The sequence below is a fragment of the Tachypleus tridentatus genome, chromosome 7, assembly GCF_004210375.1.
Source record: "Tachypleus tridentatus isolate NWPU-2018 chromosome 7, ASM421037v1, whole genome shotgun sequence".
NCBI lineage: Eukaryota > Metazoa > Arthropoda > Merostomata > Xiphosura > Limulidae > Tachypleus > Tachypleus tridentatus.
The window spans coordinates 96,600,115-96,620,412 of record NC_134831.1 but is presented as its reverse complement, the minus strand read 5'-3'; the positions used below and the strand labels follow the sequence as shown (position 1 = coordinate 96,620,412).

Genomic DNA, 20,298 nt, shown 5'->3' with positions numbered 1-20,298 from the left:
AAATTAGGGACGGCTAGCACAGATAGTCCTCGAGCAGCTTTGTGCGAAATTCCAAAAACCAAACCAAAAAACCAAACCTCTTTAAAATAAAAATATATCCCTTTTGCGTTTCTTGTTTTGAATAGTATACTATCTCCTATAACTTTCTTCCAATTTTATGTTATGGAGTTGGTACTTCTGTTTTAGACTATAATAAGTAACGGTGGTGAAAAAACCATCATAAACTCTTTATTTGTTCCAACCTATTTCATAAATAAATAATATATTACGAAGATTGGTATATTTTTAAATGATTTTCCTGGTTAAGGATTTGTTCACTGGTGGTACACTGATAAGTTTCCACATTTACAATGCTAAAATCTGGGCTTGATTCCCAGCAGTGGAGACAGCAGATAGCTCGATGTGGATTTGCTCTAAAACAAACTCGACTAAGAGTTTACAAAAATATTGAAACTTTATAAATCACAATGTCTATTGTTTTTATTTAATCTAATTTTCTGTCAGAAATATTTTTTTCATCCAATATCCAGATTGTAAACAGCAGGGGCGTAGATCCTGGGGGGAATGGAGGGTATACATCCCCCTTCATTTTAGGTGGGGGTATGGTGCATACAATCATCCCCCCTACAGTTTGGTCTGTTGAATTGTTTTATTGCATCACAGGCCTACAAATTGTGTGTATGTTCTTGTGATTCTCGTGTTCTTACCAATTGAATTACATAATTAGGCCTAGATGTAGCCTTTTTAGTAGCCGAAATGTACATCTTTATTATAGGCATGCTTCTAAGCTTTTCTATCTAAGCTATAGTTCTTAAGTATCAGTCAGTAGGCCTAAGTATACACGCAAGTATCGTGGCAACAAGATTACTCTGTGACTGCATGTTTACAGCTTTCAGGTTCACATAATCAGAGATTACTAATTTGCAAATTGAACAGTCCACATAAGTGGTTGCAAAAATCATCCCCCCCCCATCGGGTGTTAAAAAATCTACGCCCCTGATAAGCAGTTACTAATACCTTTGAAATGATTTTATTTATTTTTTAAATATTGTCTCGCTCTTTCAAATCCTATTGTCTCTCTTTCTAGAGTTTAGTGTATTGATTAGTTAAATTAATTAACTCCTGCTTTGTGATTAGCTAATTGTGCCCAATAATTGTAAACTACTATACACTTTTTATTAAAAGTTTTTCGTCAATAATTTCATTCACCCATATGTAGTATTGAACCCAAGATTTCATGTAAACCAGGCAAGTAATCTACCAATTAAACTATGAAGTTAACCTGTTAGCTTACTATTACTGCTAAGTCACTTTTTAACAACTCCAACTGTTATGTTACTTTACTCTCAAAAACGAAGACCCTGCCTTGGGCCTTATATCTTAGGGTCATCAGGCTGTTAACTGGTTGCCAAGGTTTTTGTGATAACCCAATTTTTGAATCTGTAGATTAACGATGATTGAATGCAAGCTTTCTGCATACCATACAAAACCAGCTGAACTAAATAATTAGCCCACTAATAACTGGAACGAAAGGATTAGCCCAGTAGCAACTCTAATTAAAGGATCAACCCAATAGCAAGTAGCTCACTAACAATGAAAACTAAAACACTTTTACAAAAATTCAAAATACCACATTTCTTCTTAATTGCTGAGGTGTCGTACATTACGTTGCTGTTGGGTTGTTTTGTTTCAGTCTAAAGTGCGAGAACTTCAGAAAAAGTGCGAACTCCAAAACGATATCCATGAAGAACTTGTACTGGAGATGGCAGCACTTCGACGTTCACAGTCTAGAAGAACATGGAGCACGCAGCGATCACATTCGGCTGATGTAAGTTGTGAACACATTTTAATTTTCTACGGTAGGTTTGGTGTAAAATGTTGCAAATATTGGTCAAAATTTTTTTATTAGACTTAAATATAGACCGAAACATATTTGAATTTTCTTATAAGCTTCTATTAGAAACTAAAATGGTTTTTCATCTGATGAAGTTTAATATTGTAGTTGGACTTCTCCCAAAAATCCAATTTCAATAGTTTTTTTTTTCTAAATTGCTTAGTTCCTAGATATGTTTAAATATGTAATATAACAAAATGGAAACAAGTGAAGCTCCCTAGCATATTCAATTTTAAATAATTATTGGAATGAATCTAATTATCTAACATCCTTGTTTGTCTATATAAGAACTCTATTGTTGTGGCTTAATAAGTTTTCTAAATACAGTTTAACTTCTGTGCCTATACAGATTCCCCATGACCAGGACTCGCATTCGTCTGAAGAAGTAGACAGGATGTTGGCCAGCACAGGGATGCTAATGTCCACTACATATGGACAGTATTCAGGCCCCCCTCTCTCTTTGTCTTCAGTCCCTTCTTCATCTCTTCCATACCTGGATCAAATAAACTTATTTTCTCATACGTCGGGTCCATGGACAAATTCTTCTCCATTAACTTATTCAACTAGTAAAGGTAGGTATTGTTATTTGTGTCTACATTTCAGTCACAATGTTTTCAAATGAGTGTTATTTGTTAAGCCCCTTGTATGTGTAATTATAGGGTTTTGTTGTTATAATTTGTGAAAATAAATGTTTGGATACATTAGCAATTTCCACTCCAATGTTTTGCTGTTTCTTATCAATGTAATAAGTAATGACTCTATTAAAAGATTTGAGTGACAATGCCAAGATAAATCTAAAGTGGGTTTTATAATACCTCACATAAAGTAATTATGTGAATCTCAAATAAAATATTGGCCAGTCACAGCCAGGTGGTTAGGGCAATCAGCTCGCAATGTGTGGGTTACAGGTTTGATTTTTTTCAGGCATTACAATGTGATGGTCAATCCTACTATTCATTGGTAACAGAACAGCCCAAGAGGTGGTGGATGGTGATGACTAGTTGTCTTCCTTCTATCTGGTCTTTGACAGCTATATTAGGGATGGCTAGTGCAGATAGCCCTTGTGTAACTATGGACAAAATTCAAAACAAACAAAACTAAACAGAATAATCATCTAAGGTCTAGCAAAATGCTTAAATTTTGTTACAAAATGTAATGTTTTTTGCTAAATAAACTGCAAGTTATATATGTGTTTTATAATTGCTGAAACAAAAATCAGTTACTGAAAATTTGTGTGCTTTAACCAATATATTCTATTTTTGGCAAAATTCTCTTGAGAAAAATTGGGGCCTGGCAATGAGAAAGATTACTTTTAGTTCTAGACATATAAAACTAATTGTCAGAACTTGCTTCTTACAGGTGAGAACTATAATCCTTTGAAAAATGGAATTTATTGCTAATTTTAAAATATATGCTATTACTAATAACAGACTGCCCCTACAAGTGGAACTTTAACATTTTAATTATTAATCTCCTTTTATATTTTTAGATTGACAGATCATGTGTTTTTATTATGTTAAATAACAATAAAAGTTATAATATTAATTGCTTTTGTGATAGGTTAAAATTTTCCAGGATATATGTTGACTGGCTTTAGAATCTGTTTTTGGGTCACCACTTCTGAAAAATTTATCATCAACCTTATTAAGTTATTATTAACTTATTAACAGCTTTCTTAGCAATTAAGCTACCAGTTTTGCACAAAGCCTACTTTCACATACTCATTAGATACTTTCATCACCCGTCTAAAACTGCAGCTAATAATATCAGGAAACTCAAACGTTTTCACCCTTATTAATCCTACTTAACAGTGAAGCTGTAATATTTCAGATGTATTTTCTTTTACATTTTTATTAGATGTTATCACAGCCCCCTTGAAAGTGAAACCAACTGTTTTTGACAAACTCTCTTTTACAACCTTACCGCTCACAACTCCAGCCACGTTAGACTCGGCTTCAAAAGAGATAGATAGGATTCTACAACGCATTGAGCAAGACAACAGACTGCTGGCCGAACTAGATAAAACTAAAGGAGCATTTTGTAAGTACCATGATCTGTTTAAAGCATGACAGAAAATATAAATATCAAATTTCCAAAGTTGTCATTCATTTATTGTTATGTTTTAGACCAGAACTCTGAAGAGACCACCTGAAATTATATTAGAGTAAGATGAGAGCATACTATTATTATTTAGTTTGAAAGTGAAATTTTTCTACATTGAAAAACAAAGAAAATATAACATTTTCTCTCTGGTCCCCTTGCAGTAGATATTACATATTTTGCTAGAATGTTTAGATATAATCAAACATCGCATGGCTATAAAACAACAACATATCCTTCTACTGTGATGTTTATGTAGGTCAGTATCAGGACCTAAGTGCACTAAAAATAAAATACTGTGATGAACAGTAATATTACTGTGTACTTGAAACAGCCAATATATCATGTAGTGAAAGTGTTAAGAAATGCATCTATTGTAATTGCTTTGGCTACAGATGGTGTCAGCAGGGAATCAAAAAGAATATTCTTTCCCTAGCAGTCATCAAACACTACCCAGTTTCTGTTTAATTTCATTTTTTCCCTTCTTCCAACGTATAGTAAAACCCTAGAACTCTGGTTTTGGCAAGTCTCTTTTAGGTTAGAGGATAAACAGTGCTATTATTTCCTGAAACCATATTTATTACAAATATCTGTTTAACACATAGAGTTAAAAAAAATTACTTTGTGAGTCATCTTTTATGTAGTTTTATAAAGGTTTATATAATATATTTAAAAATGTATTTCATTTGTTAAAATACACTATTTGATTTATTGAGTTAACAAATGTTATGCAAATGTTCTTTAAGATGGTTCTATAAATGTTTAATATATATTTTTTTTTACATTATGTATTTGAAAGTTTTCATAATTTATAAAAGATAAATTTTACATTTTTAACCATGTAAATATAACAAGCACTCAAGCTTAGTAAACTGTTTCTTCTTTGTTGGGGGTTTGAGCCCAAAGTGGAAGTTATCAAACATGTTGATAATGCTGTCAAACTCTACTTGCATTTTAAGTACTTAAATTTTAAAATACTTTAAGTAAATTTCATTTTTCTTAGGTATAGAAACTTCAGTTATTAGTTTGTATCAATATTTGCAATTTTCTATCCTCGCTGTAGGATCTTCACATTGAGAGCTTATACATACTAATCTAACTGATTCATATCACCACTAATATTGTTGAATAACTAGATTTGTTTCAGAATAATTCTTACAGATGAGCACTAATATTGTTGAATAGCTACACTTGTTCTAGATTAATTTTTGCAGATGAGCACTAATATTATTGGATAGCTACATTTGTTCTAGATTAATTTTTGCAGATGAGCACTTATATTGTTGAATAGCTACATTTGCTTCAGATTAACATTTGGAAGTGAGCACTAATATTGTTGAATAGCTACATTTGTTCTAGATTAATTTTACAGATAAGCACCAATATTGTTCAATGGCTACACTTGCTCTAGATTAATTTTAGCAGATGAGCACTTATATTGTTGAATAGCTACATTTGTTTCACATTAATTTTTGCAGATGAACAATAGCTACATTTGTTCTAGATTAATTTTTGCAGATGAGCACTAATATTGTTGTACAGCTACATTTGTTCTAGATTAATTTTTGCAGATGAGTGCTAATATTATTGAACAGCTACATTTGTTCTTGAATAATTCTTACAGATGAGCACTAATATTGTTGAATAGCTACATTTTTTCTACATTAATTTTTGCAGATGAACAGTAATATTGTTGAATACCTACATTTGTTTCACAGTAGCTTTTGAGTAGGTGTAGTATACTTGAGAGTCAGATAGTGACTGTGGTATTCATAAAACATCTTTCTTATATCAGCTTCTTCTGTCCCGGGTTCTCCCATTTTCTCTGAATCTGCCAAGAGGTTGAGGGCTGAAGGAGACACAAAACTGAAAGAAGAACTTACTTACCTCACTTCTAGGTTAAGTAAGTATGAGAGGATATGTACATATATATACACACACACACGTTTATAAATGTATACAAGATTGGAACCTTAAGGGTTTAAGAAATTTATTATGTGAGTAAAGTATGGACTTCAGGGGGTCACACAAGGTTTTGTTTTTTTACAAGTTGTTAAATACATTTATTTGGCTTCCAAGTAAGTTAATTTTCTTGTGTCTTTTTTGAAATATTTCAATGTTGTATGGACTTTTACTGACATACGTTACATCTTATTAGGAGGCCTAGCATGGCCAGGTGGTTAGGGAGCTCAGCTCACAATTTCAGAAGGCCCGGCATGGCCAAGCTTGTTAAGGCATGCAACTCGTAATCTGAGAGTCGTGGGTTCGCATCCCCGTTGCGTCAAACATGCTCGCCCTTTCAGCCGTAGGGGCATTATAATGTTTCGGTCAATCCCACTATTCGTTGGTAAAAGAGGAGCCCAAGAGTTGGCGGTTGGTGGTGATGACTAGCTGCCTTCCCTCTAGTCTTACACTGCTAAATTAGGGATGGCTAGCACAGATAGCCCTCGAGTAGCTTTGTGCGAAATTCAAAAAACAAACAAAGAATTTCAGGGGTTTAGGTTCAAATCCCTGCTTCACCAAACCTGCTCACCCTTTCAGCTTTGGCCAACTATTCATTAATTTAAAAAGAGTAGATCCAGAGTTGGTGGTGAGTAGTTGCCTTCTGCTTAGTCTTTCACTACTAAATGAAGGATGGACCTTATGTTGCTTTGCACAAAATATTAAATAAAAGAAAACGAAGAATAGGTCTATAACAACAACAAACACCTGTTGGCAGAATTCTCCACAAAAAATTTAGATTTATGAAAAGAAAAACATTATAATCAGAAAAATTAAACTAATATACAAAACTGGCATAGCCTTCTGCATCTGTGTTTCTACTGTGATTTTTAATTAATTTTAATTACTATGTTATATCACTGTCTATATAATTGACTGTATATAAAAATTTGAAAAGGATCTGTCACTCTGTATCTACATTTCATTAATTGTGTTTCATTTTACAGATGGTTTCTCTCTGGTCCTCTTACAAGAGATATTAATAGATCCCCTTTTGCTTCAACTTTCAAATATATTCAAACATACATTAATACCTAGTGACTTTTAACTTTGAATTTATCACATGGGTAGCAAAAAAAAACGTTTCCTTCAACTTTGTGTTGACTGTATTTAAAGAAGTTTCTGTTACCTGTTATGTGCAATTAATTCTACAATGATTTTTCACTTTACACGTGTATTAACTTTCCTACTGACTGTTACTGCAATTATTTGATGTTTTTAAACTGTAGTTTGAAAACTAAAGTCTATACTTTTAGGGATACAAATATTTCTGTACTACTTTGAGCACTCCCACATATCTTCCTTGTTTGATTGAAAATAATATACAACAAGGAGAAGAGGCCATGTGAAAGTGCCAAAAATATTATTTGAGTCTTTTGCACTGAAGTTCCAAAGAAAAAAATGAATGAATTTCAGTTTAATTCTAACTATTATATAACTACTGTGTAGTCATCTCAAGAAAAAATTAATCTAAGTGTTATAAACTGCACCTTCTTGTTGAAGACTATAAAAGATAAATGAAACAGTTAATAAAAAAATTATCGTAAATATGACTGTGGTATTATTATTCAGCTAAGAGTGTTATCATGATAACTAGCTTTAGCATTAGATTTGTTTTAGTTCACTCAATGATTGTAGGCCTTTTGTTTTCACAAGCTACAACTTTTACAGTAAGGAAGTTCTTTTAAACAGGAATGATATTTTAAACACAGATCTTGTTTTAGTTTTAGTAATTAAGGACAAAGCCAGGTGATGGGCTATCTATGTTCTGCCAACAACAGGTATTGAGACCCAGTTTCTAGAGATGTGAATCCACAGACATACCACTGAGCCACTGAATGATAGGTGCAATCATTATGTGTACTTGAAAATGATTGCATGAGTGAAAAAATCTGACCTGTATAAGATGTAACTTGCTGAAAAACAAAACCTTTTGCATTATACCCTAATTTATGTTTTTATTGTTTTTCTTGTATTCTACCAAAAACATTTAAATATTTCGAAAACATAAATACCTAAAATCATTAAGGTTAATTAATGGAAATTTTGAAATCCTGAAAAAAATAACTGTTTCATCCAATGAGGATATGAAATGATTATTATTTGATTGCTGTGTTGAATCTCTTTAAAATATTCAACTAACAAATGTTAGCATTTAGTTCAAGATATCCATCGTTTGACAATGTGAAATGCTATCACTAGCAGACGTTTGTTCCCATAATAATGTTTTTATTACTTATTGCCAGTAAGTGAAGTGTAAGACAAACTGGACTTAAAGTGTACATGTGTTATTTCAGTCTATTTTTAAAAATGAATTATTAGAGAAATTAAAATGATACAGTGATATACATACATACACATGAAAACTTGGTTACTTATTCATTAGTTTTCTTCTTTCTTTCAAGCAGAACTTGAACACTTTTTAAGTTTTTTTTCAACAAGACACTTAGGTAACATTTTTCAGTCATTTTCAGACAAGAACTTTAATGCATTTCAAAGTGCTCATTATTTAAAACTTCCAGTTAAGTTTTCTTTCCAGTGTTTTCCATCTTCTCTGCTACCTTGCAAGTGATGAATTTGAATTTGTTATCTTGCCACTGTCTGCAACCTAACAAGCAAGTTTTGTTTTTTGTGTCTGCTAATATCGGCCACCTTGCAAGTCAGTTTCATACCTTTCTGTTTCCTGGCACCTGAATTGTTCGATATAATTTTCTTAGCCTGATATAAAACTTCTGCTTTCCTTATCTCTTCCTCTAACTTTTTTTTTCCTGCTGCCTGTGGATAGAACCTTCTTTTTCTTCTCCTGCGATTGACCAACTGCTGGTTGAACCACAGAGTTATAAACAAGTGAACGTGCAGCTAGCTAGGTACAGGGGGGTCAGGAGTAAGTATACAACTGTGATGCTCTGCCTCCATTATTGTACTAATCTGACTGTTTTGCTAGTATTCTATTTCAAAAGAAATCTGACCTTTGACATAACCTTTTTACTCATACCTAATTTAATAAGTTGATTGCAAAATATTTATTCCCATTTTTAACACTTCAAAGACGTTTTTTAATCATAGGATTACTTTTTAAGAAATATGTTATACTTCAAGCATGTTAATTGAAATTTCACTTATTTAGTTTATTTAATTTATTTCTAGCTTTTTACATGATAATTTGATTAAAAATGCACCTTTTCTTTGTGATAAAACTTATAAGAAATAATAGTTCCAGTGATTTCCGGTGTGTGTTTTTACTCCAAGGGCCTTCAAAGGTCAATTTATTAGTCTGTATTTTTCTTTTTAGTTGCACAATGAAAATTGTGGTTCATTGTTTGTTGAATTCTAAGATAATTTTTCATTGCTTATGGTGTAAATAAAAATTTGAAAAACTTTGTGACAGAGGGAATCTCACAAGCTGTATTGATAATTCTCTAACTATGATTTCCATTTTCTGTGTGTCTGGTTTGTGTGGAAACTTCTAATCTCGTCTGTTGTGCTTTCTTATTTGTAAAGATAAATTATTTTAGTGTATTTTCCTAAGCCTTTAATTTTACATCCTTACGACAGATAGTTACATTGTTTATTTTAGGATCATCTGTTACTCGAAAAGAACTTGATCTTCTGATGGCTAAACTTGAACAGGATAACAAAATACTTTCTGAACTTGACCGTAAAAGAGTTGGTAAGTAAGAAGTTCTACAATGTCAAACTGCTTGTAATTTATGTATATATTATTCTTTATTCAAAATCTATTGCATCTTTACATATGTGGAAAAGATAATTAAACTATTAACTCTAATTCACATATAACAGTTGTTCATGAGAAGTGATAATATTAATACATTGTACATGTTTTATACAGATACTAAATGTACATTGTACATGTTTTATACAGATACTAAATGTGCATTGTACATGTTTTACACAGATACTAAATGTGCATTGTACATGTTTTACACAGTTACTAAATGTGCATTGTACATGTTTTACACAGTTACTAAATGTACATTGTACATGTTTTACACAGGTACTAAATGTACATTGTACATGTTTTACACAGATACTAAATGTACATTGTACATGTTTTACACAGATACTAAATGTACATTGTACATGTTTTACACAGTTACTAAATGTACATTGTACATGTTTTACACAGTTACTAAATGTACATTGTGCATGTTTTACACAGTTACTAAATGTACATTGTACATGTTTTACACAGTTACTAAATGTACATTGTACATGTTTTACACAGTTACTAAATGTACATTGTACATGTTTTACACAGTTACTAAATGTGCATTGTACATGTTTTACACAGTTACTAAATGTACATTGCGCATGTTTTACACAGTTACTAAATGTGCATTGCACATATTTTACACAGTTACTAAATGTGCATTGTACATGTTTTACACAGTTACTAAATGTGCATTGTACATGTTTTACACAGTTACTAAATGTGCATTGGACATGTTTTACACAGTTACTAAATGTGCATTGCGCATGTTATACACAGTTACTAAATGTGCATTGCACATGTTTTACACAGTTACTAAATGTGCATTGCACATGTTTTACACAGGTACTAAATGTACATTGCGCATGTTTTACACAGTTACTAAATGTGCATTGTACATGTTTTACACAGTTACTAAATGTGCATTGCGCATGTTTTACACAGGTACTAAATGTACATTGCACATGTTTTACACAGTTACTAAATGTGCATTGTACATGTTTTACACAGATACTAAATGTACATTGTACATGTTTTACACAGTTACTAAATGTACATTGTACATGTTTTACAGTTACTAAATGTACATTGTACATGTTTTACACAGTTACTAAATGTACATTGTACATGTTTTACACAGTTACTAAATGTACATTGTACATGTTTTACACAGTTACTAAATGTACATTGTACATGTTTTACACAGTTACTAAATGTACATTGTACATGTTTTACACAGTTACTAAATGTGCATTGTACATGTTTTACACAGTTACTAAATGTACATTGTACATGTTTTATACAGATACTAAATGTACATTGCGCATGTTTTACACAGTTACTAAATGTGCATTGCACATATTTTACACAGTTACTAAATGTGCATGCATATATTTTACACAGTTACTAAATGTGCATTGTACATGTTTTACACAGTTACTAAATGTGCATTGCACATGTTTTACACAGTTACTAAATGTGCATTGTACATGTTTTACACAGTTACTAAATGTGCATTGCGCATGTTATACACAGTTACTAAATGTGCATTGCACATGTTTTACACAGTTACTAAATGTGCATTGCACATGTTTTACACAGGTACTAAATGTACATTGCACATGTTTTACACAGTTACTAAATGTGCATTGCACATGTTTTACACAGTTACTAAATGTGCATTGCACATGTTTTACACAGGTACTAAATGTGCATTGCACATGTTTTACACAGTTACTAAATGTACATTGTACATGTTTTACACAGTTACTAAATGTACATTGTACATGTTTTACACAGTTACTAAATGTACATTGTACATGTTTTACACAGTTACTAAATGTACATTGTACATGTTTTACACAGTTACTAAATGTACATTGTACATGTTTTACACAGTTACTAAATGTACATTGTACATGTTTTACACAGTTACTAAATGTGCATTGTACATGTTTTACACAGATACTAAATGTGCATTGTACATGTTTTACACAGTTACTAAATGTGCATTGTACATGTTTTATACAGATACTAAATGTGCATTGCACATATTTTACACAGTTACTAAATGTGCATTGCACATATTTTACACAGTTACTAAATGTGCATTGCACATGTTTTACACAGTTACTAAATGTGCATTCATGCATGTTTACACAGTTACTAAATGTGCATTAGCATGTTTTACACAGTTACTAAATGTGCATTATGATGTTTACACAGATACTAAATGTACATTGTACATGTTTTACACAGTTACTAAATGTACATTGTACATGTTTTACACAGTTACTAAATGTACATTGTACATGTTTTACACAGTTACTAAATGTACATTGTACATGTTTTACACAGTTACTAAATGTACATTGTACATGTTTTACACAGTTACTAAATGTACATTGTACATGTTTTACACAGTTACTAAATGTACATTGTACATGTTTTACACAGTTACTAAATGTGCATTGTACATGTTTTACACAGTTACTAAATGTGCATTGTACATGTTTTATACAGATACTAAATGTGCATTACGCATGTTTTACACAGTTACTAAATGTGCATTGCACATATTTTACACAGTTACTAAATGTGCATTGCACATATTTTACACAGTTACTAAATGTGCATTGTACATGTTTTACACAGTTACTAAATGTGCATTGCGCATGTTTTACACAGTTACTAAATGTGCATTACGCATGTTTTACACAGTTACTAAATGTGCATTGTGCATGTTTTACACAGTTACTAAATGTGCATTGTGCATGTTTTACACAGTTACTAAATGTACATTGTGCATGTTTTACACAGTTACTAAATGTACATTGTACATGTTTTACACAGTTACTAAATGTGCATTGCACATGTTTTACACAGTTACTAAATGTGCATTGCACATGTTTTACACAGGTACTAAATGTACATTGCACATGTTTTATACGGTTAGTAAATCTTTATTGGTTTGATTATGAGTAAATTGTACCATAGCACAAAGAAATGTTAGTTTCAAATTAACTACCAATGTTTTCATATTAACTACTCTGTATCAAGGTGGGCTTTCGATGCCAAGTTCAGCACCAACTCATCTTCCAGCTGTTAGCAGTCTATATGGAGGAGGTCTGGCTTCTTTTCCCATTGGTTTGGCATCTTCGACTCTTCCAACAGTATCTGTTGTACATAGTGTCCTAGCAACAAGGCCTACAACAGTGCCATCATCAATGTTTCTTGTTACTGGTCCACCTGTTACCACTACATACAGTCTTACAACAGAAGTTTCTACATTCACTGCTCCACAAACAACTGTTGTTCCTGTCACAGTTGCAGCCGTTTCTGATCAGAATGATAGTGGTAAGTGAAATATTATTTCTTAGTTAGAAAATTCTGATGTAATCATTTTTCTTACAGAATAGAAAGACAAGAAATACCCTTTTTTCTTAAATAATAAATTTGAAGCCTTTTCCCAGGGGATAAACAGTTAATATAGATATGTATATTCATGTGAGTGCATATTATATGGTCAAAGATAAATTAGAAATGTGCATGTTTTTGTATTTAATAGAACAAACAGGTGTAGATTCTTGTTACTTTCTATGTTATTGCTAGTAGGACTGACACAAGATACTTATTATAAAATATTTTATTTACCTGATAATATAAAAGTTTCTAATGAAAAAAAAAGCAAAGAGAGAAAAGGTTCTAATTCTTTACAGAACCAGTCGTAAATTATTCTCTGAGTGAATAACATTTGAAAAATACATTTTTCATTAGGTGTAGCCACCTCTGTGGAGGTGACAGAGACAGGAGATGGCCTAGAAGAATCTTCGATTGATCATATTGAATTGCCTGGTAGAGGGCGTTGTAAAGTTTACATTGCCAGATACACATATGATCCCTTGCAGCAATCACCTAATGAAAATCCTGAATCTGAGTTATCCTTAAATGCTGGTGACTATGTCCTGATTTTTGGTGAGATGGATGAGGTAGTACAGATGGCTCCTTAGTTTTTATTAGTTGCTTTCATTTACAGTTTGACTATAGACTGGTACTAAAACATAACAAGCATAATTTGATACAATATTGACTGACTTGGGGAAGAGAAATGTGTTTATGCACTACAATAACTAACAAAAAGTTTTACAAGTGGTTTTGAAGTTTGGTTTTTCCTTAAATACTGTAATGTTGAAGTGAGGTATGTAATTTAATACAAAATAGAAAGGAAGACAACTTGTTATAACATTCAGGTTATCTAAGTCTTCCGCTATTCAAAAAACATTTAACCCTTTCGGCGCGGTTGGCGACCTCAGTCGACCTGAAGGCTCAGCGAGGCAGGCAATCTTCATTAACAAGATGTAAACCACATACCCTCATGTCTAATTATCATAATCACACAGGCCTTGAGACCCACTTGAGGCTAGAACCACACGTGTATTCATTGTTTACTTGGGATTCCCAGCAGGTATTTAAAATGGAGGTCATGTGATTTCTTTGTTTTCTAGCCTGTGTAGATCATACTATTCATTGTTTGAGAAGACTCCTTCCCTGCATATTCTGTTGATACTTGCAACATTGTTACAGTACTGAAAGGAAAAGCTTACACCACTAAAGAAGTAATCGATATTATTTGTAACAATGAAGAGAGTGACAACGAGTTTGAGCCAGATGATAATGAAAGCTTACTTGTAACGGACGAGAGTGATAATGAAGACATTTGTAGCCTGGAATCTGCCCCCATTTTACGTAAGCACATGGTGTAGTTAGGGTCATATAACTTATTGCATAAACTGACTGACCAAGGCTAGTTCTTATTAGTGGATATATAATATATTGTGCAGATTGCAAGAGCAATGGTGAAAACCTGGTATCTCCAAGACTATTCAGAGAGCAGATTATTCAAAATTTGCTGGAGGGATATGTCAGCAAAGCCAAACAAAAAGGAAGACCAAATACTGATACAGGTCAGCGCTTGGTGGAAAGACATAGTATTGGACAATATGAGGACAAAACACACAAACCTGATTGTACTGTTTGCAGCAATAGATACACAGCTGGATGGAAAAGAAATAAGACTAATTATTTCTGCAAACAGTGCAATCTCCCCCATGTGCTCTTTTACCATGCCATGAGATATATCATAACCACAAAGACTATCGACGGCTGCTGCACAAATTGTATACAATTTATAATAAATTATTGTGCTTTACATGGCACTTCTTCATTGTGTATCAGGATGTCTTCCTTTATTCCTGTTATTCTTATGTATTTAATTTAACATATATAGTATTGGGTATAATCACTGAATATTTCAGGGACTTTTGTTGAGTTATTGTAGAGATATCATGCTTTTAGTACTGATATCGTAATTAATTGAAGCATCAAAAATATATATTCAGCACCATGCCAAACATTAAAAGTTGTTATTCAGTGCCAAAAGGGTTAATATTGATTGATTTTTACATTAATAAATATTCTGTTTCTTATAAAGCAACGTTATATATATTACGTGATTTTTATTATTAAATTAAGTATTATAGGTCATCATCTAAAGTGCTATATTAATATCTTTCATGTCATATTGCAATTTAAGAAGTTACCTTTGTTTTGAAGCATTGAGTAAAGTTATATTCAACATTAGTACTTTATGTGTAAAAATGTCATAGAATGAGTTACAAATTAGAATATGAAACATATTTTAATTCTACTTTATTGTTTGCTTTGAGGATGGATTTTTTAATGGAGAGCTACTTGATGGCAGAAAAGGCTTAGTACCTTCCAATTTTGTTGAAATGCTTTGTGGTGAGTATCATCAAATAAATTATGGACTGTTTTTTTTTATAAAAACTGAGCTTTCAAAAACAGTTTAGTAAAAAATTGATTGGTTTTATTCAAGATGATTACTGTCGTTGTTCACTTCAGGAACATGAGCCATAAATTTATCTTGTATTTCCATAAACTTACTGCTTATGGGGGAAGGGGTATATTGAAAAGGGAGTCCTCTAGAATCACTACCCCAATGTATGGAAGAACATTTGTTGTTGGTTTATTACTGAAATATTTCAGTTGCTTATAAATATTCATTCTTTATGTTATGTGGATTATTGGTTTGGAAACTAAACTTTTAGGCAAAGGTGTGTGAAAAGGTCATTTATTTAACAAAATGCGTTTTGGCGTGAGTGAAGCGAGGACTTATTCAGATGTTTAAGTTATGAAACTATCTAATCATGTTATTGTATCAGGTGAGGAGCTGTTTGACTTTCAAACATCAGTTCTGTATGGGAACAGGGATTCTGATGGAAGCAGTGCCAGCTTCACGATTGCTGGAGACTACGATGTTGCAGGGTTCAGTGGAACAGAAGAAATTAATTCTTTACCCTCTGGTTTGTAGCTCTTAAATAGAAGGTCAGAATGATAACCATTTAAATATTTAATTAAATTATAGAGAATATTTTCTAGCTGTCTAACGATGAGAGACATTTGATTGGTGCAAAATATTTGTTCAGTATTGAGATTCGATTGAGATCAGTAATTTTATTGTATTCTCCAAGTTTACTTGAAACTTTAAAAATGCTGCAGGTTTCTCTCTTTTTCTTTTTTTGTCTTCACACGTTTTTACCACAGTAATATATTCTATTACTATAAGCCCTACTCTTCGAAACCAAATAAAAAACTGTGCTACAGTTGTATTACAGTGCTACGTTTTACACATTTTAGATGACTACCATCGTATGAATGACTATATAGACTTAGAAGACATTGAAGAAGTTGATGAAGATGACCTTTCTGATGCTGAGCGAGAAACAGAAGGACCAGGTAAAATCTCTTATACTCTAAATACCACCACAATCAGACTTTGTGAAAATGTCTCCTAGAGGAGTCAACAGTGTAGGTGAACGTGCCTCAAAGATTAGAAACGTTTGGTGTTTAGTATTAAGTAGAAATATTGTGATCATTGTGGAAAAACTTTATTATTATTAGAGAAATTATAAAAAATCCACATCCTTATAAGATGGAAATTATTCTAATTATAGTAATTAGCTGTGTTAATAGAAGAGAAACACTTTACTAAATCGATTAAGAGAAAAAGAAAGTTCAATAAAACTGTTAAAATAGAAGCATTGTACTAATTATAACATATCTGTTAGGAAAGATATACTGCTTATAGTGTTGTTTCCTTTTTAGTTGTTAAATATAAGACTATACAATGAGCTATCTGCACTGTGCCCACTGTGCAAATCCAAGCCAAATTTGTAGCATTATAAGTTCTCTGAGCCAACAGGAGGGGCACTTGTTACAATAAGTTTATTTGATTATGAGACAGGTAAATTTTTATTATAGTGGATCTGTTGCAAGAGAAAAGTTTTACATAAATTGTAAATCTCATTTTTTTTAAATATTTTTCTAGATATTGTATAAAAGTAATTTTGTTTTTATCTGTACATCCAATAACTTTAATCTCTATAATAGTTCCTCCTCCTCAAAGGCTAATTCTTGAAAGACAGTTAAACAAAAGCATCCTGATTGGCTGGCTTCCACCAGAGGGCTCTACCGGAAACATACAAATGTATCATGTTTATGTAGATGGGGTACTGAAAGCTACAACACAGAGTTCTGAAAGAACCCGTGCTCTGGTTGAAGGAGTCGATTCTTCACAGGTTGGTGTAATGCAGAGTACTTATTATGACCAGTTGTTTTGTCAGTAATGTTTCAGGTTTATTGTGCATGATATCAAAAATAAGTGCACGCTCTTACTTTCATATGTGACATTTGTAGATATTTAAAAATAACTGAAGTTATAACAGCATATATTATCATTTAATGTTACAGAAAGTTGAAGACTTCCATACATGACTGAACAAGATTCAGTTTATATTGTAAATGAAAGCACTTGACTTGCTAATAACAAAATAACTGTAACGTGTCACAGTTACACACACACGCTTACTATATTCTAAATTATTTGATTGAAAGAGTATAAATCCTTGAAGGAAATAAAACAGTATAATAATCTAACATATTCTGTATCTTTAGCTAAGAGATCAATAATTGTTGATGTCAGAATAATTTCTACATTTTTCTTTCCAGCCTCACAGAATTAGTGTTCGGTCTGTCACATCATCGGGTCATCATTCACGAGATGCAGCCTGTACCATAACTGTGGGTAAAGGTCAGTAACCGAGAAGCTCATATGAAGTTACATACATTTCATAACAATCAGTTTTCATGAAGTAATTCCATTCCTGGCATTATAAGTACATCAGCAACACAAATAAAACATTTATAAATCAATTTTTATATTTTCAAGAAAACACAATATAAACTGGTTTTGCTATCAAATGCTCTCATATGTTTAGGAAATGTTACAGTTTTTATTACTCTGACAAGTCTATTCATACTACTATGTTCTATGTAAATATTTCTATGTCTTAAGAAGTCTTGTTTACTACATTTATAACTAGTCCTGTTTAACTAGTCCAACACAAAAAACTTTAAATAATTATCCCTCTTTACGTTAATAATACTAACTTGAACTGGAACAATTTTGTTTTCCTTTAAATGCAAGTAACTCTCAGTACTTCCCAAAACATTTCAAGGGTAAATTATTCCAAAATGTAAAGGAGGACATTTTAACAGTAAGTTTATTTTATTCATCTGTATGAATAACAGACTTTAATGTAGAATTAAAGAGAATACAATTAATGAACCACTTTTATTAATGGTATATTACTAAGTATGATGTTTGAAATATGAAATTTAAAATAGTTAGGGTTAGGGGATCTGACTAAATTAGTCTATATGAAAGAGAATTAATTGTATTTCATGGAAATATATCCTCGTAACAATTTTGGATTTCCTAATACCAATATAGTCTCTGCAGCCAGTCTGTAAAATAAACTCCTTATCAGTTAGTAAACAAGTTGATGAGAGTTTCCTCAACATGTTTCCATAGCTCGACTCACTGTTTGCAGAATCTCGTTCTTTGCCTTGCAGCTCTTTCTTACACTATAAGAGTGACTGTCAAATTCTGATACTTAATTAGAGTAGCCAAAGAATTGCTGTTGTGTATTGCCTTTCCTCTTGTTTTATTAGAAACAGCCAACTTCGTCATGGCCAGTTCATGCCTTTTTGTGATTTCTTGTTGAAACTAATCCACCACAATCCTGGTAGTACGATATAGTCTGAATCTGAATCAGAAGAACGTTTGTCCAACATAACAGGTTTTAAATACGTTTAGATTCATTGCCATACCAACAGAATGATTGAGAAGTACATCCAGGTCACAGAAGAAGATTTAAATGTTCATACTGAGGTGTGACCACATCATAGCTTTTGCTGAACATATACTCACTAAGTGCTTGAGTTCCAAACAAGGAAATGTAAGAAATTAATTACACAACCCCTTTAAACATGTGGTCAGCTATCAGTCAGTTACCTCTTTCTTTCTTTGTGAACCTGACGATGACCGAAGAAGGTCGAAACGTTGTTCGCTCCTCTGCGTAAAATTTTCTCAACCCTTACCAGCCATTTCTACATATATATTTTTCTCTACAAGTGGGTTTTCTCATCATCACAGATGATGGGAGACTATATTTGGAGGCTAATACGTAAAAGTGATTTACATTACAGTTGCAAATCTTGAAAATCTACTCACTTCTAAACATTTTTGTTCATTTTTTTATAACTTTAGTATAAACACATGCTAATTTTGATTCATATGCTGTTTTATTCAGACCTTATGTAAATGAAAATGTACAAATTTGCCCGTTTTTTACATATACTTCAAAGTACTCTCCTCCCCAACGCACACACTTATCCCAACGGTGTTTCATCTTGTTGAAACAGTCCTGGTACGCTTCTTTTGTAATGTTCTCCAGCTCCTTCGTCGCATTTGCCTTAATCTCAGGAATCGTCTCAAATCTTCTTCTTTTCAAGGGTCTTTTGAGTTTGGGGAACAAGAAAAAATCGCAAGGTCAGGTCAGTAGGGGGGGTGGGGAAGAACAGTGATCGAGTGTTTAGCCAAAAACTCACGAGTTCTGCGTGGCACAAATTTCGCAGCAACGCAGTGCATCTTCAATTTTTCAGTCAAAATCTCGTAACAAGATCCAACTGATATCCCATACTCTTCAGCAAGCTCCCTGACAGTCAGACGTTGATTTGCCCGCACCAGGGTGTTGATTTTGTCGACGTGTGGGTCGTCAGTTGACGTGGAAGGACGTCCAGGACGCTCATCATCTTCAATGGACTGTCGACCATCCTTAAAACATTCATGCCACTTGAAACATTCTGTACGCTTCATAGCAACATCACCGTAAGCCGTGTTAAGCATAGCAAAAGTTTCAGTCGCAGATTTTTTAAGTTTAACACAAAATCTCACAGCAAGTCGTTGCTCCTTCAGGTCATTCATTCTGAAATCCGCCAAACGAAAAAATCGCACTTCACTTAAAACCACGTAGCTAATACACAAATGAAGATATCTGCAATCGGGAAATGGCATCATAATCAGCTGATCTGTGCAAACCTAGCGACACCAAGTGGATTCTCCTGGAACCAACTGGAGTCGCGCAATTCA

General features: G+C 32.6%; 1 protein-coding gene across 11 annotated transcripts in view; it reads left to right on the top strand.

Moving 5' to 3' along the window:
• LOC143256252 (RIMS-binding protein 2-like) overlaps positions 1–20,298 on the top strand; it is a 187,947-nt gene that overhangs the window by 130,940 nt on the left and 36,709 nt on the right. For 6 of the 11 annotated variants that reach the window (XM_076513203.1, XM_076513206.1, XM_076513205.1 and 3 more), the window contains 13 exons: positions 1,694–1,828; positions 2,244–2,466; positions 3,752–3,934; positions 5,790–5,897; positions 8,781–8,879; positions 9,573–9,665; positions 12,786–13,082; positions 13,503–13,714; positions 15,452–15,527; positions 15,968–16,108; positions 16,443–16,541; positions 17,196–17,383; positions 17,814–17,895. In XM_076513203.1, the coding sequence (XP_076369318.1) occupies positions 1,694–1,828; positions 2,244–2,466; positions 3,752–3,934; positions 5,790–5,897; positions 8,781–8,879; positions 9,573–9,665; positions 12,786–13,082; positions 13,503–13,714; positions 15,452–15,527; positions 15,968–16,108; positions 16,443–16,541; positions 17,196–17,383; positions 17,814–17,895 (1,936 nt within the window). The remainder of the gene's footprint in view (positions 1–1,693; positions 1,829–2,243; positions 2,467–3,751; positions 3,935–5,789; positions 5,898–8,780; positions 8,880–9,572; positions 9,666–12,785; positions 13,083–13,502; positions 13,715–15,451; positions 15,528–15,967; positions 16,109–16,442; positions 16,542–17,195; positions 17,384–17,813; positions 17,896–20,298) is intronic. The other 5 variants (XM_076513208.1, XM_076513207.1, XM_076513204.1 and 2 more) reach the window with 1 other exon arrangement.